We start from the raw sequence: 22,642 nt of genomic DNA, 5'->3' as shown, positions 1-22,642 counted from the left end.
GGTCATACCGTAGTTTGTTGATGTGTGCTGCTGTCTACAGCAAAGGCTAATTTGACTGGATCTGCTTCCAGCTGTGAAAAACACATTCATGTTGTGGAAACTAAAGAGGTGTTGTCTATCATTTTTATTAAGGTAACTCTTATAATAACCACAGCTGGCTATGAGCAGAGTGCCTGACTGCCAACTGGCTACCTGAGCAGATAGCCTGATGGACTGAGCAGCTAACACCAGATTGTTGGACACATGATACTCTATAAGGAGCAGCATGACAAAAAGTATACTTTTCTGTGCAATGAAGCTTTTAAAACCACCACTAGCAATAGCAATCGTTTATTCTGTATTTTTGCTTTGGTATTTGCAGCAAAATCAAAGTACTTTAAAATCTTACAGTAACTAACCGTACCAATTAGTTACTTATTATAACTGTAACAACATCAATATATGATTTTTAGCAGCAGTTGGGCTAGTTGTTGCTGTTTGATCTTAGAGGAAAGCAATCCGATCTGAGATCATGTTAAATATTGTATTTTGAATGTTTGTGTCAGTGTGTGTAAAGCGGTGGTATTTCTACTGAAGGATAGCCATCCTGCCCCGTGCAACAGTGCAGCCCCGTCTGTAGCCAGATGTAAGACGGACAAAACGGCCTTTGTCACGCATGAACTGGCCCACATGAGCCGCGTCGCCCCCACACTGTAAACCTTAGCACACTTGTTTGCTCTGTGAATATATATCTGGTCACAGACACCGCATCGGTGGGGGCTTTGGGCTCGCTCGCGGATTCTTGTTGACAAAGAGCAAAGCCAAATCCTTGGCCGATCGTTGCCCCGATCGCCGCCGCTTGTTTGTGACCTGCAGCGTTCTGGGATGAACCGCTTTTGTGTCGTTTCCCTGCGGTGCCGCTGTTAAATCTATCTGTCAGAGCGTGTTTAAGGGCTTTGGGACCTTTGGACCGAGACCTATGTTGAGCCAACACTTGCAAAATGAAGCTAGTTGTTGCACAAAGGCCCGCTTGGTGCCCCAGCCACAGCCCGAAGAGAAACAAAGACGACTCAGGTGGGTGCGTGAGAGGAAAGCGGGGTTCTCCAGCTTAAATCAAGACCCTTGGAAGCATTTTAACCTTTTTGTTGAACAGATTTGATCAGCACAGATTTCCTTTTATCTCATAATTTGACAGCCAATGTTGTTAGAAGAAGGATTCCTGATACCTGATTGGTGGAGGCGTTTGTCATGTTTTTCCTAAGTAGAGAAGGAAGCCGTGTAAAACTGGCACTTGAACAGGTCGTGTTGTGTGCGCAGGCAAACCGCTGGCATAAAAATGCACACGGCACTAACACTTCCACTAACCCCACAGCTCTTGGCGGGTTGAATCGCTGCCTCTTTGTTCCAAGCAGGTACGTCTTTTGATATGCGTAGTGTGCTGGAGTCATTAGGTTTGTCATCGATTTCAGACCGTGCTGGATGTTTCTGACAACTGTTTGTGTAGCAGTGGGTTGGGAGCTGGCGAGCTTTATGAGCCAAATACCAGTTTTCCATGCGGTGTGCAGCAACTGCCAAGCAAATCTTCATTTCCTCATTCCTGTGTTTCTGAGGTCAATCCAGAGAGAACATATTCTGGCATTGTTCTCAAATCGCTGAACATGGGGCTGTTCGAGCGGCTTGCTTTGGCTTTTGTGCAGTTTTTGAACAGCATGCCAGCATGTGTGTGTGTGTGTGTGTGTCGGTGTTGATGTTGCCCCGTGTTTCATCATGTTGCCATTTGCAAGCCTCTCAGGCTGATCAGTGCTCGCAGCTTTGCGTCGTCTCTTCTCCTCCGTGGCAGCGCTTGGATCCAGGAGCGCTAAAGATGGCACTGCTTTAAATGTGACCATGTTAGGGAGTCAAGAAGCAGTTCTTCAAAAGGAGTCGGTTTAAAGGATTCGGTGAGGTCTGCTGTAAAGCATTTTCTTCTGAACAACCTCAGCCAAAATCCCCGTATTCAGTTGTTAATGAGAAAGAAGCAGAAACTCCCCGTAAACATGTCTTCATCAGCATAAAAAAAAAATGCTGTGTGGATTTTTTAAAACTGTTCTCAGTGATCCATTTTATTCTGTTAAGTCACGTTTGCCAGGAATTACAGCATTTAGACACCATGTCTTTTTAAAAACTGCGAAATACACTATATTTGACGTTTAAGATTAGCACAACTATAAATATGAGAGACAAACTGCAGCTTTGGCCAAGATGGTGCTGATCTGGATCCTTTTATTGGCTGTATGTAGCAGGCACTGGCTCTTTATCTCTATCCATGTTTTAAGAAGTTATGGTTTCAAAATAGCTACAGTTTTCTGTTCCTCCAGTTTAAAGTCCTTGTAAGGAGATTCCATCGAAAGTATGAGAATGACTGGAGTTTTTCTGGCTGTATGGAGAATAGAGTAAAGCAGCGTCACCCCGCCCCCACGTGTTGCTGTGCACTGCCTGTCAACTGGCTGAAAGAAGACTCAAACAACATTCCTCTGCCATCTGGGCCGTCTGCAGGGAACGTTGAAAAAGTCATGGTGCGGAAATGAAGGGACACCAAGCATCGCTCTTAGTAAGGTAACCTACATGTAGACCATGTGTGTAGCAGCTGACTGCAGGCTGGCTACCTGAGCAGATAACCTGACTAATGAACCTTCTAACACCAGCCTGCCATGCTGGTGCTCCTCCATAAGTTGCAGAACAGCAAAAGGTTCTAATATTTTAGGCATTAAGAAAGCCAACTCCAAACTAGACCGTTCCTTTTGGGGGTGTCTTTGTTTTATATTTTTGTTTGGATCTTGGTGATGAAATGTTGATCTCAGGACACTGGGGTAGTTTTACTCAAAGTAATAATCTGACTCCGGCTGCGCGTCCTACTAAGAAATCTTGTCATTTCAAACTCTGACTTCAGAGTAAACCAAAGGCTGCTTATTACAATCGTTTCCTCTTTATCTCAGTCAGTGGCAGTCAGGATCTGTTTGCTGAGCTACCTCACAGTACACATTGCCTAGTTTGCTATGGAGAAGCTAATGATCGGTCTGTAAGGGTAATCTTTTCTTCCTACTTCCTGTTTGACATGACCGTTCATCTGTGCAGACCTGATTGTTCTCTGTAGTCTGGACCTGGCCTGTTTGTGGAAGAGCCGGACCACACGGTTATGAACACAGGACGGACTGAATGAAGGCAGTGTAGCAGATGACCAGCAGCTCCTGTAGAAGCTTGTATTTCTTCTGTTGCTGCAGGAGGTATGGCTTCTGCTTCTTCAGAACAGTGTCTAATGTTCGGGGAGCAGCCCAGGTCCAGGGAAAGGGTGGTTTCTAGGAACCGGAAGTGATCCACTGCAGACGTAGTGTTGCTGAGGTGAGGGCAGGCAGTATGGTGGGGGTTCTCTAGAAGTCCACTGTCATGGCCACTGTCTTGGGCGGGTTAAGCTCCAGGTGGTTCTGACCGATCCACTTCCTGTCTGTCTGCGGTCTTGTCACCGTTCTGGATCAGACCAATAACAGCGATGTCATCTGCAAACTTCTAAACAGAGATGTTACCTTCATGAATCATTTAGTTTGGGTTCTTATTTTAGTTTTGGCGCCTGCTCCTGTTTCCAGGTGCTTTGATTTTCGTCCGATCCTCCTCAGGTTGTGTAACATTTAACGAAAGAACTTCAAAGTCCTTCCTCGCGGAAGCTTGTGACACAACATGTGTTTCTGCAGAAGTAACAAATGTTCTGTGGTAATTCTCCGCATTTGCCGCACAATCAAATTTAACCTTTGTTTACCCCATAAAAGCTTCTGCATTTGTTGTTTGGAGCGCTCGCTGTCAACAGGAAATGACATGTCCTACATTTCTGGCAGCAGCAGCAGCAGAAAACTGGTTTGTGTCGAATAACTGGATGTATTAATAGAGAAACGAGGCCACAAACACGGGCTGCATTAGCCATCATGGCTGCACAGACTTTAAAGATGAGAGCACAGCATTACAGCAAAAGTGTGACACGGTTCCTCGGGCCGGGTCAGATTGATTTTTGTTGTTGAAGACGTTCAGCATTGTTGTTACTTTGTTGTTTGGCTGATCAGTCAGAGCAAGCTGGTGGAACGTGTGGCTGCAGCGTTAAGGAGACTCACTGCCTCCCCTGTCTTTTGTTTGTTTCAGGCTGTATCTCTTAGGACTCTCGGGGCTGCGAGATGTGAAAAAGGTTTCCACTTTTTCACCCTCTTAGTTTAAGGTAGGACACGTTCTACTTGCTTACACCTCTTCCCTTCAAATCCTCACTTTGTAAGCGTTTCAACAATGTGGCGTGGAACATTTTCCCATAGAACTTTATTAGAACTTTTTATTCTCTGGCTGATAGCAGTAAAATATTTGCCACTGTGCAGTTTAAAACTATGATGTACATTCCTTTACTGACTTCTAGCACTGCAGAACAGTGGCGGCTGTAAAAGCCTAGATGGGAAATGTGAGCCCTGGAACTCCACCAGAGCCTGTCAATCGTCTTTTTTTAACTTTTAACAGGAAAGTGGGTATAATGACATTCAAAAATTCATTATAGTTACAGTTGAAAAGCTAAGTAAAGTCTCTTGAATGCATGTGGAAATGTAACTGATGCTGTAGGCTGAGGGTGGGAATGAGACTGATGTCTGAGCAGGAGCACAGACCTAGAAGGTGTAGAATGTGCCTCACAGAACACTGTCTAATGATTTAAGATCTCATTTCTTCATACTGTCCACTCCTACTGCAAAGTGTCTTGGAGACAAGACCATTGTAATTGGTCTTCTTATTAAAACGAGCTGATTTTAATAATGCATAGAATGTAAGCAATGTAAAACACTGGTATAGTAAAAAAAAATTAAAAATACAGAAAATATGAGCTGGCAACCTGGGAGATAGCTGAGACACAATTAAAGTATGACATTTTTCACGGCCTCCCACTACAAAGCTCCACCAGTTCATATTAAGTTGGTTGCATAATGATGTTGTTTTTCTGGGTTCATTTTCTACCCAGGCAGTTTTTTTTCCCCCCTGGTTCCTGAAGTGGACACAGGGTCGAGTCCCATTTATTCCTAAATCACATTTAAAAGCAACACATTGTTACAAAAGCGCTGAACAATAAAAGGCAAAGGTGGAGATTACAGGTACATTGAAAGAAGCTAGTCTAAAAACATCAGAGTGCTAAACATAGAGCAATAGAATAGTAAAATTACAGAGGGAGGAAATGAATGGCCACAGAAGACTAAGACCAATTCCTTTTTGTTACATTTCAAGGTCCAAATAAAAGCTCTGCTTTGTTTTGGCAGCAGAAGTTGCTGGATCTGACGTCGTGTCCACATCCTGACACCTTCCTGCCTCGGGCATGCCTCAGGTGAAGTCTCACACAGCTCCATTGCTCCTGGCCTGCACGTCCAGAGGTTCTAACTCCTTCTGCTTCCTCACTTTCAGCCGGGTATGAATGGGATGGAGCCTGCATTTGGCGAGGCCTACGGGGGCCACAGGGGCCTGCTGAGCCCCTGCCCGCTGGCCATGTCGCCACAGGGGGGCAGGACTGAGTATGATCAGGTTAGAGAGCAAAAATGGCTCCTTTTTATTTCAAGTTGTTTTCCTTACTAACACAGCAATCTCTGCTCCCCCGCAGAGCGTGCTCCTTATGCTGGGCTCCCCGGCATCGCCGAGGAAACGGCCCTTCGAGCTGCTGAGCGACCTTGTGGATGATGGGGGTTTTGGTGAGGACCAGCATCCGGAGCGCTGGGACGTGTCTGCGCTAGACGAGATGGCTCGCTACACCAAGCTGGGCCTTGGAGTCGGCGGCGAACTGCTGGCCTGCTCTGAGGAGGCCATCCTGATGGGCCGCTGGGGGAGGAGTCGGGAGGAGCAGGAGAAGGAGGAGGAGGAGGAGTGGAGGAGGAGGGACAGGTGTGCAGCCCCTCCCGTAACCCAGGAAGTCCAGGTCACTGCTGCGGGGAAAGAGGAGGCTCATGGCTCTGTTACCATAGCAACGCAGGGGGAGCTGTGCGCCGCAGGAAAGGGCATGGGGGGCAAACGGGATGAAGAGGTGTCAAGGGAGTGCACGGTGGAGGTGTATCAGGTGACACAGGAGGAAGAGGAAGAAGATGAGCAGGAAGTGGCTGCAGCAGGAGCAGGGCTGGCTCTGGAGCACTGCAGCGAGGAACACAACTACTCTCTGGGCCAGGGAGGGGAGAAGGCTGCAAGGCCCGCTCACAGCTCCCAGTCTGAGGAGGCGCAGGTGGCCGAGGTTCAGCAGGAGGCACAGGGCAGCGAGGACAGCCAGCCCAACACAGAGCTGGAGGAAGAGGAGGAGGACGACGAAGAAGAAGAAGAAGAAGACGAAGAGGAGGGAGCAGAGGAAACGGCGGTGGAGGCTGAACTCTCAAGCTCCTCAGAAACCGAGTGTGGTGAGTTTTGGTTTTCCTGTCGCTGTCTGTGTTGTCTGAAGAGAGCTGACCCATCGCAGAACCCCTCAGGAAGCAGTTCATTATGGGTCCAGTCCAGAAAATCCCCCAGATCTCCCTCTATGGCTGCATTAGATGAGCAGCAGATGAAATCCCCGCCCTACTTCCTGTGTCTGGGGCCACAGCGCTGTGATGACATGGCTCTGAGGCGCTAATAGAGCCATGCGTTCTGGTCAGGCGGCTTTGCTGTTAGAGCGGGGCATGGGGCCTGGATTGAAACATGTTGAACAGTTTGCTCCAAACAAACAGCTTTTAAAGGATTATTTTCACCTCAACTTACCTCTTGGAACAAAGATTCTCCTGTTGTTGGATCTCTGCGTTTTATCATGCATTTCTAACACTTTATTGATATGATGTCTTGGCCGGGTTCCCATAATGTCACACCAGGAAGCGGGGTTTGCCTTAAAATACATCCACAGCTGCGCCTCCTGTAAAGTCTTGTGAATGAACGTATCAGAAATGAACAAAGCCATGACATCCATGCGTGGGCTTTCCCAAATAGTTTAAACTCATAGTAATCTTAGTGTATGTAAACCTCCTACATGAGGAAAAAGTTATAAAAACGTTTCTCCTAATCTGGTGTTTAGCAAATAGAAATAGATGTGGTGATTTTAACTGACCTAAAAAAAGAAACATTTAGCCTGAGTGCTAAAAATGGTTGCGTGTCTTTTTTTTATACAGTGCATGTAAACATGTGGTCCCAACATGTATCTACGCAATAATAAATCACCCAGGAGCCTCTGGTGTGGGTCCTTTGCTCCGTTAGCATTTGGGAATGTAAGGCTGTTCAGACCTCTATTTCTTGTCTTGCTACAGTACTGGTTTGAATGATTTATGTAATAGGACACAGAAAATGTATCTGGTCCTTATCCAAAATAAAACTGAGCCTAAATAATGAGTGAGATGAGGAACTAGTTGTTAGCTAACCGAGTGCATCCATTCACTAGGATGTAACAACACAATAAGCCGCAGTTAACATGTGTTCTGGAGAAATGTTTGTGTAAAACCACTGTTTTAGTTCATAGTGCTTTATAAGTCTTTGTTTGGGTGTGGCTCTGTTCATGTTCTACCACAGCATTTCATCGTCAACTCTGCACTTTGACTGGACCTTCCGGATTCTGTTTTCGGGGCCATTGTCCTGTTGATCACTAAATTTGGGCCAAGTTCTGACTGTTGAACGGATGATCTCACCAGAAAGAACATCCCGGCATTCTGTGGGCTTCCTCGTGGGTACCCAAGTATACCAGAGGGGTACACGTGTTAAGCAAGTTGGACGAAGCTGGGGTATTTTTGTGTAACTCGGCTCAGCAAACCTAAAACTCTGCTCTAACAGAACATGCAGTACGAGGAAGTCACTTAGTGAAGTCAGGCCTCTGGCTCTTAGCCCGTTCACGTGATAAGGTCCAATTACACGATTCCTCTAGTGGAAAAACACCTCCAGATAAACCGTTGGCAAAAAAGAACCGATCACCCACAACATTTTATTCAGAGAAATAGCGGGCTGCATTCCTGAAAAAGATGAACTGGCTGCAGGAAAAGACGAATACCAATGCCAAAGCGGGGAAAGGAAAAGAACGTTGCAGAAAACTGTTAGTTGTGCAAATGAGGAAGGTGCATGGCTGCTGTTCAGGTTGGGAAATAAGACCCTCTGAGTGACTTGGATCTGACTCTGTTCCGTATGTTTGCTGCTCATATGACCTCATTTACCCGAATAAACGCTGCTTCCTGAGTAGTTTTGTCAAATAAATTAGTATTTGGATCAACGTATTAATGTGGTACACTTCCAAGTAGGAACAGGGTGGAGTGATGACCTTGATTAAATATTCAGTTTCAAGGCATCACCAACAGCTGCACAATATATTGACTCACAATGTGTGCATCATCACAATGGGGTACCGCGCACGTGACGTCACCGTCTCAAGAGCAACGCCCCTTTTGCCGCTTAGGTAGGGCATACAGGAGAGAACGCACGGATAACCCAGCTATTACAAGCGCAACAGAACCAGCGATATGACCCACTTTACAGCCGTTAAACTTTCCCAAGACGATGTCCCAGGCACACGGTTTACTGGTCGCACTGTCAAAGAACACACCAACCTTCAGCTCAATGTCGAGTTGATGAACGATAAGCTTTGTTTTTTTTTCCTGCGCGGCGGTCATGGCAGCGTCGGCCGTTTTTTTTTTTTTTTTGTTGTTTGCAATCATCGTCCAGGAATGGGTATATGTTTAATGTTTGTCTCATTTGAAATGTTTTTGAGTAAGCCTGGTAGCAGGCTATCATGTTAGCGCCTGCTACCATGATAGCCTATATGCTGTCATGGTAGCAGGCGCTACTTTATTAACATGTCGGCCACCAAAATACTCTTACCTTGACTTGATGTCGCTGGAATTGGGTCAGGATGTTCTTCGGTTGGGCCCTTTCCTCCGACAAAATGCTTGCTACATATGTACTTGAATTTGGTAACTTTTTCCGGGTTGAACTGTTGTGTAGGCCGACCGCCCCGGTGTTCCCAGCGCACACATTTCTCCTTGGCAGTCTTGAAGAAAACATCCTTCATATGCGGCCGATCAGCGTACCTCGAGTCGCTGTTGCACGTTCCATAGCAACAATGTTTAAAAACCATGGTCTTAGATTTGGAAAAAGCAGTCGTTTACCGAGTAAAACCTAGGCTAACGCACGTCTCTTTTACAGCAAAACAATGGCGGGTTTCCGGAGTTTGCCCCACTGCGTACCACGTGATGTGACGTCATCGTGACATTGTGTTTCTAAAAATAGCTCGCGCGCGGTACCCCATTACAAAGTTACTGCTTTGATTGAATATTAGGAAGGCTCTAACCGGGCTTTGACTCCATGGTGGAGGTAGAGTTTAAACACCCACAGCCCTGGAAGTTATCACCACACAACACTTCCCTACTCTTCTCCTCTCCACCACATGTTTCTTTAAAGAGATTATTTCAGTGCTTCTACTTTGTGTTTAGCTCTGGACATATCCGTTCAAACTACAATGGTCTGCAAAAGTTCCTGTTTAGGCTTGGGCTGCTTTTTACTCTTCAATATGTGACCAACCTTAAGCTTATTTTTGTTTTATTTAAATTTAACTCTAAGCTATCAATGGCTGATGGAGAAAAACTGAAAAATCAGTGATAATCAATACTTTCTTTAAAAATACCAAAAATGAAAGAGGGTAGTTTTTATTTTATTTATTTATTTATTTATTTATTTTAAATGGCGTCAACTAAAGGATGACTCCTCTCTCAGGTCCGGTGTCAGGTTTTTGCTGACTTATTGTTTCCTGTTTCTGAAAGTCCTGGCTTTCAGATACTGTTCATCTGCTGGAGATGCTAATCAGAACTAGAGCTACTGACCAAGGCTGCTTTCAAAGATGGCTAAAATGTTTTGCTGCTTAGATGGAAATTAGGAAGAAATGAGTCCTGGGAATTCTTGCACAACATTGTAGAAATATTTTCTTTTTTTAAAATCTTAATTCAATTTCAGTGCTTTTATAGTGGAAATTTTCTTTTTCTCTCTGATTTATTTCATCTGCCATAACATAAGAAAGAACCCGATTGCATCTATTTCATAAAATTATAAGTGTAAAAACTTAAAAAAAAAAAAAAAACTAAAAACAGGAATGCTTTTAACCAGAGTATCTGGATAAAGTTCTCTTTAGTTCTGACTTAGTAACAGAAGCAGCTGGACGCTGCTGCTGCAGAAGAGAGCCTCATGTTCTACCCATCCAGTCTGTCTCGCCTGCATTCACGGCTGCCAAGAGCTACACGCTGTGTCTGTGACCTGGCCTTTGTGCATTCAGAGTACAGAGTGGGGAGTTGTATGAAGACCTGTTCCACTCGTGTTTCAGCAAACCTTCCGTTCTACCCCACAGGTTTAACGCAGGAGCTTTTCTATATTTTCCTTGTATTCTGACCTGAGCTCACAGACTGCTCAGGAAACATGTATAACCTGCCCGCTGAGGCCAGACAGCATCAGATTGGATGTTTTGCTAGATTACTGTTTCTGAGTCGGAACATTTTTTAAAGATCTCAGTGACATCGTCAAACTTTGCCATACGTTCTCACAGGATCTCTGTGTTCCCCATCCTGAGTGAGTCTGACGCAGTCTCACCGACAGGACAGTGGAGTTAGTATTCCATTCATGGCTTAAGTAGAAGGCTATTTCACTGCTCATAAGGAATCTGTACTACGTTTAATCACCTCTAGTGAGTGATCTAAAATACCTTGACTGGGCAGCTCTTGACTGAACTAGGCTTGAATAAAGACAGACTGTGAAAATTATTTGTGTTCTGTCAAATCTTTATTTTTATGAACATTATGAACATTTAGGTACATTTCATAACCTGTAAAACCTTTTTTTTCTTTGTACAAATATATTAAAGGTTTCACTAGTCATACAATTTGTTTTAGTGTTCTGCATTTGGTTTGTAATGATCCAGTCTATGTGGACAGATATATTTCATGTTTTGAGCTGAATGAAGTTAGGACCAATTTCTTACAAGCAGAAATACTCCCTTAGTCACGCTACGTTCCAGATGGCAGCTTCTTCATCAAAACTAATCGAGGAAAATGCGCGTATCGCTCAAACAAATCTTTAGCGATGAGTTGGTTTTCGCTATTCCATAGCAGCAATCAAACCCCAGAAGAGTTTCTGTCATGATCTTAGTTGTTAAAAGTAGTGTCCTAATTATTTAAACACATGCCAAACATTCATTTCCTCAGATGTGTCCCATGATGCAGCCTTGGCATTCGATTTTAAATTTTAAAACTGCATTAAAATTCTGATTGCACCTACCATATTTGGTAACTTGGATAGATTTTCAGTTTCTTATGCTCACACCTGATAAAGACCTGTGTGACTGAGATCACACAGCCCTGGGAGGGTGGTGAAGTAATCTTTATGATGTAAAACAAAGAGAAGAGTCACAATGAATATAATCATTCCAGAGGTTTATTGGTACTTTGGCAGTCCTAGCTAGTCCTGTGCTGATAGTCCAACCAAGTGGATAAGCGGGTAACAGAATAAACAGACCCTTCCAAAGACTGTAAATATCTAAAATGAGCTTACTGTGCTCAGCAGCAAGTGGGGGAGGGGTAGCACCTTGTTACTTTATACTCTGGTACTTTCTTAGTGTCGTATAATCATTTTCACTGTGTTTATCTGGACTTTTAACCTTAGTGACACTATAATGGGACCTTTTTGATAGGTTTATAATAGTTATTTGCTAATCAGTCTTTTGGCATCGATCAGAACATAAATAGAAACAAGGAATAGGGCATTTCTCAAATGACGTCAAATTACTAAATGTAGACGCATGCGTCGCAACCATTTTGTGGTCGTACGAGCAGAGTGGTAACGCTTGAATAGTTCACTTGTTTGAGTAAAGTTGTGAACAGATCTGTCCTGAATATTAACAGACAATAATGTGGCAACAACAAAACACCACTGCTGCATATCTGCTGGAGTGATTAGCGATGTGGTGATCATGATCAAATGAAGGAAGTTTTTTTTCCCCCATTGATTTTTCCAAAACCCTGAAGGATTGCATAGAAATGTCAGTGTTGGATATGAGCTTGTAACCAGGGTTTACTGTGGAATCTGACCAAAGACCCCTAAATGTAGTCTCTACATTTCCTCAGTCGTAAGGAGCTAACACCTGAACGTCCAGACCTGAAACCAGCCACTGCAGCATCTGGGCAGGTGGGCGACGTTTATTTGGCTTTTTCTCAGCGGCTTTAAAACTTCATACAATCATTGAGGGCTGTTCATGTGAGCTTCAGTGTTGCATTTAGTCTGCTTATTATCAGCGACTTTGGCCTTGTTTCTCTCTAAAATCAATTGTAACCTTTGTGAGTCGGCGGTTGCGGTTTACGTGCTGTGCAGCAAGAGAGCGGGATCTAAGTGTCTGATTACAGAGGGATGACTGACTGTTTTTAAGTCTGTTTTCTGCAATGAGCTCTATAATAAATTAAAACATAGGCCTGTAATAATACATGTATTTTTTCTTAGTATTAGCTGCAATTCTACGAGGATTCAGCGCGTTTCTTCCTTGAATTTGATCATACCTTTCTACCAGTGGCAACTGGTGAAAAAAAATCTTGGTGGGGCTGGCCAATAGATTTCCCTGCCTAACCCAGTACATACATTTAAATTAAAAGTCGGAAAATTACTACGATTCCACAATAAGCATTTAATTAATGAAAAACATGGTTCACAAAGGATTATTTTGGTGGTTTTGTCTTATTAATCCTTTTCACAGACTCATGCCAGTACGTATATTATTACGAAACAAACGTTCACGTCTTGTCTTGACTTAAATATATATTCTAATTTTTTTATTTTTATAAATATTTAAGTAGAACAATGACCAGTGCAAAATGTAAGTTGTATTTACCAGAGATGAAGTGTAGACTGCAAATTCTGTCGTGGTATGATGGCTCTCACAGTCAGGGATTGTCTGCCTGCATCCTTTTCATTGAAATTATCCATTTCTTTCTTCTTTCTTCGGTAAATGAAATAAACGTACATCTGACGATTTAGAATGCCTCTGTGTGCAACCAGGAGCACAACAGGTCGTAGGCATTGTTTAGACTCCAAAAATAAATGAAAAGTACGCTCTAATTCACCCGTTTTGTCACGCTGGTAAGCGAGAACAGTACTGTTTTTGCTTACCAGCGTGACCCGGATGTAGCGCGGATGTAGCTCGTGACGTCACGTGTAAAGCGCACCTATCACTGTGCAGCTAGGGCTACTACTCCAGGAGCCCTAAAGCCATTCATTTTGGCGATGCTGATTGGCCAAATATTTATAAATCTTCCCTAGCAACAGTATACGATTGGTTATTTCGCTACACTTGTAGGGCTCCTTGAGTCACAGCCCCACAAGTGTAGAAGAAGAGAAATGATACGTTCTGTTGGTGGAAATGCAATGTTAAATCAGAGTCAATTGATAGTCAATTAGTAGAAGTGTTTTAATAATTCTTATTACATGTAGCCACCTACTATTAAGTAAAAACTGACATTAATAATACTTTTAAAATCTATATATATTTTGACTTTTCCCCTCCACATCTAGGGAGGGCAGCGCCCGAGCGCCCCCTATGGGCCAGCCGCCACTGCTTTCTACTAATACTGCTTTCTTTCTGCTCATTTTGAGCCCTCTACATTTCAACCAACGTTTCAGCTGTTCTATGCTGGGTTTCTCCATTGCAGCAGGTTGAAATGAAGCTCCTGGGACGTCGTCCTCTTCCAAAATGATTAGTATTGCGGTTGTTGCCAGTGTAATGTCCACTCTTCCTGTCCGACCAGCCGTGACACCGGGCTGTCTTGGGAAAAATGTGACGTCATTTGAGAAATGACCCATTAAGTTAACTGTCCCAAGTGTTAAGCTACAGGTCCATAAACGGAAGTAGTTATTTTAAATTTAGATTTAAAATAAAATAACAATTAAATAACGATTTATTTATGGGATAATACACTGTCTCCAGTAAAGATTTTTATTCCCACGCTCCCTCTGCCTTTGATCATCCTTCTTCTACCTGCTCTAATTAAATAGATCTAAGCTTCCCACTGCAAGGTAACAGAGGGATGTGGCGGTCTGGATCTCGAACCGCAGTTGGAGTCACATTTCTTCTGGTGCGACACACCATTGCTCTTCTCCAGACATGGTGTCTGTTTATCCAGATAAGCTTGTCATAACATTTACCTGTGGCAAACCGGTCCGCTGTAATGGTTGGAAAATGTGTTTGAGTTAATACCGAGAGGCTGGAGATGGGTGCTGGACTGAATTTAGGAGATTGGAAGAAAGGTGGATTAGCAGAATGTGTGTGTGTGCTGAGAATGTGAGCATGTAGACAGTGGTGTTATCAGCAGACTGGGCCAGATGACATTATGTTACATAAACTGTGTGTGTGTGTGTGTGTGTGTGTGTGTGTGTGTGTGTGTGTGTGTGTGTGTGTGTGTGTGTGTGTGTGTGTGTGTGTGTGTGTGTGTGTGTGTGTGTGTGTGTTTATCTGGAAGCACTTGCCAACCTTGGCTAATGGAAGAAAGCTCAGACTTTCTGTTTTGTTCATGCAAATCAGATTTACTCTCACTACAACGTCCTCATCAGAGCAGCCTTTTATTGTGCTTCCATCCCGGTACAGAATTATTTGAAGAAGCATCTCTTTATGTTATGCTGCTGGCAGCTTTATTTTATGTGTGATGCTAGCATTTGTGGCTTTGGACGCCTGAGGCTGATCTACTGTGACGTCTGTCCATGAAACAGAATACGTGCTCTCAGCTGGTGCTAGCTTTTCATTTGGACATGAAGCCTGTGTTAGTGGATTAAGGCTCCCGGCATGATTGCATACAGGGGAGAACATAAACCTAAAAACCTGTCAGTTATGATTAGGGTTCAGTTTTTAGGTGCTTCTCTTCTAATAATTGCCTTATATATGGCTGTCAATGTTTTCCACTTCTATAGGAGAGGGTGACATTTACTATTCTGTGTGTGACAATAATAGAATGGCTTGGGGGTCGGATTCAGTATCAGGATGATTTCATCTCTGCTTCTCTGTGGTTTTAGGTTTATGTTGCAGCAGTTTACGCAGATTACTTTCAGCTTCTGTTTCTTGTAAATATGTCGCACATTAGCTTGAATTTTGTGTTTCAGTCCTGTTGATTCTTGATAGCCTCACATGTTTTGCATACTGCGGTTATTTTTTGCTCATGTGTTTTTTTTAAATTTGGCTAAATTATTCAATTGGAGGTTGTGAAGCCTGAGGAGATTGAGATTCTTATCTGATGCAAACCTCTTGCAACAAATTTTTTTTTTTTTTTTACATTGTTTTACAGGGTGCATACATGGGACACAGATCACTAAAGTCGAGTTCAGACTGCAGTTATAGATAAAGATGCACCAACTAGAACTTTGTAGCATAATTGCATTTTTTTGTAATGTGTTGAGCTGTAGATACTGAATGAAAGACAATTTTTATTTCTCTTGACGAGCTATATTATAGAGTAGAATATAAATACCTTTATTGTACCACAATAGGGGAAATACAGGTGTGACAGTGGCAAACATATATAGTTACATACTAGGTTAAGTAATATGAATAAAAACAACATTTAAAGTTAAGCCGTAATACTGAAGAGAATGAACTTATCAGAAAGGGGAAAATATTCCACAACTATTAATTGATAATACAGCATATTCAGGGGGAAAAAGCATACCTAGCATGAAAATACAATATTCAAAACAGAGGAAATCAATCGATTAACAAAACAATGTAAGAAAAAAGGAAGATCACCTAAAAAGAAAACAAATATACAACCATAAAAGCAGACGACAACAAAAGATGGAAATCATAGATAAAATGTCACCATGAAACTTGGCGTTAAAGGCCTGCCTGAAGGAATAGGTCTTAAGCTTGGATTTAAAGATGCTTGGACCTGTGGTGGAGCGAGGGTCAGAAGAAAGTTAGTTCCAGAGTCGGGATGCTAGCACTGAAAGTGCCCCGATGCTTTAGCCTGGTCCTTGAAACATCTCATAAAAGTTGGTCTGATGATCTAAGGGATCTGCAATGTTCGGAAAAATGTAAAAGTTCAGATAAATAAGATGGAGCAATAAAAGTTTCAAATGAATTCTAAAATGAACAGGAAGCCAATGTGAAGAGGATAAAACAGGGTGATGTGCTCACATCTAGAGGTGCTGGTTAAAAGACGGGCAGCCGTGCCCCGGACAAGTAGGACACTTCTAAGTGAGGGCTCTGACACGCAAATATAGAGACCATTACAGTATTAGTCTCAAACGAATAAAAATATCAATGGCCTTCCCCAAGTCGGGACGATTTTAAAAAATATTTAACTTATGCCCAGAAGATTCAGATGATAAAAACAGGATTTGAGCACAGAGTCCATTTGTTTGTTAAATTTAAATTCTGTATAAAATATTACCCCTAAGTTTCTACCAGTATTCTTTAATTACAAAGGCAAAGCACTGAGATCTATGAAGGCATTGTCATCAGATGAAATACCTTCTCTCTTTTTTCCATTTAAAAATAAAAGTCTTCACTTAGCCACAGTGTAACAGCAGTCATTCAGGCCATGGGAGAGAGAAGAGCGTTGCTGCAAACTGGCTTAAGAGACGAATACATTTGTAGGTTGTCAGCATAACAGTGGAAAGACAGTGGGTGCACAGTTGTGATTTCCCCTAGTGGCAGCATATAAAGAGAGCACAGAATGGGAACAGGGTGGGCACTTTCTGTCAGCAGACATGGCTATGTCATTGTGTATCTTTAGCAGAGCAGTCTCTGTGCTATGACGTGCTTTAAAGCCGGACAGAAATTTATCACAGATGCCATTTGTTTCTAAAAATGGTTGCAGTTGTTTAAAACTCCATTTTTTTTCCCTTACACTTTGGAAAGAAATTCTAAATGAGAAATGGGTCTAAAATTAGATGAAGTTGACGAGTCGAGGTGGGGTTGTTTAAGAAGAGCCTGTTTAGAAACGTTCGGCACAATCCTTGAACTGAGACAAACATTCATAAAAGGTGCGAGAGCAGAGCCATAAATAGTAAAAACACATTTCATCAGTTTAAAAGGAAGACAGACAAGAGGGCAGTTAGTGGGTCTTGTGTTGAATGAATTCGTTTAAATAAGAAAAGGTTATATTCTGTTCTATCTGCAGTAGTCCTGCTGTCTCATGCTCTCTTACACTCTCCCTTTACATAGCTTTTAACATATCAGTGCATCTCTCAAACCTCCTTTTGAACACCTCACTGATACATCAAAAGAAAACCTAAGAATTCCTTCATTATCCCGAGGTGGGGAAATTCGGGTGTGGCAGTGGCAAAGACACAAGACAGTTATTAGCCATGAAAAATAAGAAAAGAAAGAATGTAAAATTAGCTCTAAAGGAACACAAAGAGTAGAAGAGAAACTAGTAAGTACCAGAGTAAATAAATATTTGAGAGTGAAAAAAAAAAAAACAGTGGAAAAGACTCCAGCCTATTTATCATCTGGCTAACTTTAAATCTCCCTCTCCCAGTAGCAACTTTAAGGCTGGAGAGTGCTGCTGTCGGTGCGACCTGATCCCATTCACCAGCCTCTGTGCTTCTCTGGTCATGGCCAGACGGTCGAACACAAAGATTATTAAATTTTTCTATTTATTCATTGGAATTTCTGATCTGGTTTCTATAGTAACAATATAAAACATTTCAAAACAACAGTAAGTTAATACTGCAGAATGACCTACATACACCAGGTGGTCTTATATTATTCATATCGTCATTGTGAACTATAAGCTCAGCGTTGTTAGTGACGCACAAAGTGTGTCACTTTTTGTTTTAACCCGTTATAATAAGAGTTTTGTTCTGTCTTAAAAACAGTTACAAACAGCTCCTACATTTGATATCTGAGATCTCAAAATAATTCTTAAAAACCTGAATGTCCTGCAATTTTCTTTTTGCCACCTAAGAATAGCAATAACAAATATTATAAATTAATTATGAAAACAGCAGTGTATGTCAAGGTATAGGGTGTGAAGGGGTTAGGTTTAAGATTTGATCATTTTTTTAAAGTATAGTCTTTGTCATAAAATATCCCTTTAAATTATATATATATATATATATATATATATATATATATATATATATATATATATATATATATATATATATATATATATATATATATATATATATATATATATATATATATATATATAATTTTTTTTTTCTAGAGATGGATGAAACAAAATGACAGAGTAAAACTCATAACTACAGTTATAATAAGGAAGAAACAAATTACATTTTCAAAGATATCAACCTTATGAATGACCAGAAAAGCTTGCATGTTATTTCCAACCTAAGTTTTAATTGTGAATTTAGTAATTCCATAAAAACGATAATCAGACACATTTATTGGGCGCAGCAGTGGCCCAGGGGTAGAGGACGGCCATGTTCGTAGAGACCTCAGTCCTGGCCTGTGGACATGTCCAGCTTCTTAACTCGCTGTTTCACATTACTTCTCCACTTTTCTTTAACAGCTGGTTCACTTTAAGGTTATCCTTTAACATTTCTTGGGAAGGTTGGTTGGTTTTACTATAGTACTGTAACACCACATTGCGACTGAGGTCTAGTACCAATAATGGCATGTTCAGGAATGTAGCAGCTCTGTTGTAGAAATTGAAATCTGATTACATTTTCCAAGATTTTTACAAAGGTACCCGTATTTGGCCAATGATAATGGTTATTTCCACCCTTGGAAGTAACCTTCAACAAAACTATTCAATAAAAATAAAAAGAATAGGGCAAATGAACTAAAACTTGTAAAACAATGCAGAGATATCACAGTTCAGTGTGAATATGTACGTTTGAGAACCAAAAGTTTTGCTTTGAGGAATTTGAAATGAGGCTAAATTAGCTCTGGGAGCTAACAGAGAGCAGCAGATACACGGTGTTCAAACCACCAGTTCATAATGCAGAGCAGAAGGGAAAATAAACACCATTATCTCTTCTTGGAGAATCTTATTTCAGTCCAAGGGTATGGTCACCGCATACACAAACAGCAAACTTTACTTTGGACCTAAGATTTCTGCGAGGATTCTGTCTTTTCCTCAACCAGTGAGATCAAAACGTTCTCCCCAGTGCAGCCTGGAGAACTGGGACAAAAAGAAAGAAATGCAGCTGCGCATGTGGGTTTGTAGCTTTGACATCAAGGGGACTCCAGCATCCAAACGCCTCCTTCCTGGGAGCTGTCTTGAAAATGGGTTAATGCTATGCATTTTGGGATTCAGAGTTCTGTGTAGTCCTTGCTCCCTGTAATGGCTGGGCCCAACATTTCTATATTTATGTGTTTTAAAAGGTCAGTGTTTGCAGTCAGACTTCTTGATTGATCAACAGATGGATGGCTTTGATGCACATTTGAAGTTGTGTGTAATGGATCCCAGCATGCTACAGAGTGAAATGAAGCCAGGAGATCACATAAAGCAAGATAAGAAGAGCAGAGGAAAAAGAAGACTCTGGCATTTAGTCTAAACCTACGACAAGAAAGTCTTGTTAGACTACAGAAAGTTACTGTGTTCTACAAACTTAGTGTGACCCAGACGAGCTGCTGGCTGTCCCTTTTTATAGGCATCATACTAGAAGGATTTCTAATACCCAGAGGATTGTTGGGCAAAAGAGCGTAGAAGTAAGAAGAAGTTTTCTTCTTCTCAACAGGGCTGTTCTCCCAAAGGATTTTAGCATTGATCCTGTTATGAATTGCTGCTTGTGTACTGGCATGTGTGGAGAGATGTGTGGACAATTCAGATTTTTCTTTCAGAACTATAATAATATGATATTTCTTTGTATTCAAGCGTAGATGCAGAGGCAACATTGTGTGTACAAGAGAGCAGTGACTTGAAAGCAGGGTTTTACTAGTTTAAAACCAAAACCATGGAAGTGTCTTCAGCATATGATAAAATATGATAAAACAGCAACGTTGTTAGAATGCCTTCAGCCTTCCTGATTTCCTTCTTTGCTCATTCAACAGAACATCCCCAGGGTGGCTAGAATCAAGCAGCAATCCTGTGGGGGGTTGCTCTCTTTGTACCCTAAAATGTTGGGCTGAAAAAGACAGATTGCATGACTCCATTACCTGAACATGCCACTGTATAGTTCTTTGTTCTTGAACACTTAGCCTCCATAGAAAATGCAAGATTTTTTACATTGTCTTTTAAAGAGCTTTAATTACCTTTTGTACTTTTTCTGACTTCCATTCAGGTATTCTTTGTTCCGTTGAGGGCAGGATTCTTAAGTTTTAAAAAGCCCATCACTGTTCAGTCACTCGCCACCTTCTGAGTGCATCTACAACCTTTGGCCTTAGCTTTTTAACTCGCCCACAAAGCTGTGTTTTACAAGGACTCGCATACATTCAGTGTTTTCTACAGAATTGTTGACAACATGAATCTTCCGACATGAATCCAAATTGCTTTAAAGCATTCCTATCAAAGCCCCACATTCTACCTCTTCTCTGTGTTTGTGCCTACAGAGGTGGAGCCGGAGCCAGCCAGGCAGCCAGGCGAGCGCCCCGCTAAGCGCCGCTGTTTCTGGGAGTACAGACGCTCTCGGGAGTCGGCCTCAAAGAAGAAGCTGGGCAGCAACGTCCACTGGTCTCTGTCCTGGAGCTCCAGCACTCTGCCCAGCACCCTGTACCGCCGTGAGGGTGAGGAAAGAGTTTTTGTGAAAGGTTTTTATATTGGAGAGAAAAAATGGATACAAGAGGTTTTTTTTTTTTCCTGTCAGGCTGGGCGCCAGTTATCAATGGTAATGAGCTAATTGATGTGAAATAATTGCTTAATCAGCTGATAAGTGCAGGCATAATTACAGAGGTGAATTTACCTACAGCTGTGATCTCCCCGGTTCTTTCTGTTCACATGACCCACCAGGATCAGAACCATCAGCCTGTGTCCTACATGCAACTTTTATGTCAAGCTATGAATTTTTTAGTACTCTTCTGATAAGAGAGTCTTACATCAGCACCGGCCGTTGCAGAGCATTAGCTTAGCTGCCTGTGATCTCAAGGTTTAAGCCAAAATGATACAGTCCATTAATCTAATTCAGGTCAGTAAAGTCAGCCCGCTAATGGCCGAACTTCAGGGATGTTTTTATAGCTAAGCTAACCCTGCAAATATGTTATCAGCATCATATCCATCTTTCTGTTCACAGACCTCTACCCTACAGTGCTTTAGGATAAATAGGCATTTACATGATTATTACATTGTAAAAGCTTACAAATACCTTTCATTGCCATGAATCTCATAGTGATTTTGAGCTTTGAATTATTTATTGTATTCAGGTTATGATAGTCAACAAATAACATTAGATAAATTTTAAAAATGTTTATTATTATTATTGCCTTTTATTTATGTATACATGCTCAAAATCCTGTATACAGGCTCAAACATATATACAGTATCTCACAAAAGTGAGTAGACCTGTCACATTCTGAAGAATATTTTATTGTATTTCTTTCATGGGTCAACACTGAAGCTAAGACACTTTGATACAATGTAATGGGGTCGGTTTGCAGCTTGTATGGCATTGTAAATTATCTGTTACCGCAAAACAAGTCAACACACATTAATTCATGTTTAAACTGCTGGCAACAAAAGTGAGTACATCCCTAAGTTAAAAAAGCGGCAGATTGTGCCCAGTCTTAATATTTTGGCTGGTCACCATTATTTTTCTACCGCTGCTTTCTTGGTCATGAAGTTCCCTCAAGCTTCCCAGGTTGCCTCTGGAGTCCTCTTCCTCTCCTCCATGATGATGGTTTAGGTCCAGAGACATGCTTGGTCAGTTCAGCATCTTTACCCTCAGTTTGTGTAACAACACAGTGGTGGTCTGGGTGACTTTGGGGTTGTTATCGCGTTTGAATGCTGCCCTGAGGCCCTGGTTCTGAAGGGAGAGGATCATGTTGTGCTTTAGTGGGTCACAGAACATGTAGGAATTAATGCTTCCCTCAATGAACTGTAGCTCCCTACAGCCAGCAGCACTCATGCAGTCCCAAACCATGACACTCCCACCACCATGCATGGCTGTATGCCAGACACACTTGTCTTTGTTCTCCTCAAGGGATTACTGCCACACCATCTTAACCAAATAACTTTATGTTGGTCTCATCAGACCAGAGGACATGGTTCCAGTCATCCATGTCCTCAGTCTTTGTCTTCAGCAGACTGTTTGGATTCTTTCTTGTGCATCATCTTTAGAAGAGGCTTCCTTCAGGGACAACAGCCATGCAGACCAATTAGATGCAGCGTATGATCTGAGCACTGATAGGCTGACCCCCCCCCCCCCCCCCCCCCACCACCTCTTCAACCTCTGGAGCAGTTCTGCCAGCACTCATACTTCTATTTTCAGTAGAAAGCCTTCTGGATATGATGCTGAGCACATGCATTCAGCTTTTCTGGTCAACCATGGTGAGGCCTGTTCTGAGTGGAACCGGTCCTGGTCCGTATGGTCACCACCGTGCTGCAGCTCAGTTCCAGGGAGCTGGTGACCTTTTTATAGCCTTGGTCATCAGATCTGCCATATTGAACTTCCAGTAACCAGCATGAGGGAATGTGAGAGCGATAACACCATATTTAACACAACTGCTCCCCATTCAGACCTGAAACCTTGCAACGCTAACGAGTCACATGACACTGGG

General features: G+C 42.2%; 1 protein-coding gene across 5 annotated transcripts in view; it reads left to right on the top strand.

Moving 5' to 3' along the window:
* LOC105931227 (CREB3 regulatory factor) overlaps positions 1-22,642 on the top strand; it is a 40,551-nt gene that overhangs the window by 3,594 nt on the left and 14,315 nt on the right. For 3 of the 5 annotated variants that reach the window (XM_021320178.2, XM_012869820.3, XM_021320179.2), the window contains 5 exons: positions 4,144-4,216; positions 5,289-5,350; positions 5,428-5,544; positions 5,621-6,398; positions 20,483-20,656. In XM_021320178.2, the coding sequence (XP_021175853.2) occupies positions 5,342-5,350; positions 5,428-5,544; positions 5,621-6,398; positions 20,483-20,656 (1,078 nt within the window). In that variant the 5' untranslated portion in view covers positions 4,144-4,216; positions 5,289-5,341. Of the gene's footprint in view, positions 1-4,143; positions 4,217-5,285; positions 5,351-5,427; positions 5,545-5,620; positions 6,399-20,482; positions 20,657-22,642 lie in introns of all 5 variants that reach the window. The other 2 variants (XM_012869819.3, XM_021320180.2) reach the window with 2 other exon arrangements.

The sequence above is a fragment of the Fundulus heteroclitus genome, chromosome 5 (assembly GCF_011125445.2).
Source record: "Fundulus heteroclitus isolate FHET01 chromosome 5, MU-UCD_Fhet_4.1, whole genome shotgun sequence".
Classification (NCBI taxonomy): Eukaryota; Metazoa; Chordata; class Actinopteri; order Cyprinodontiformes; family Fundulidae; genus Fundulus; species Fundulus heteroclitus.
The sequence above is the reverse complement of the archived record's forward strand: the minus strand, read 5'-3'. Positions and strand labels throughout refer to the sequence as shown.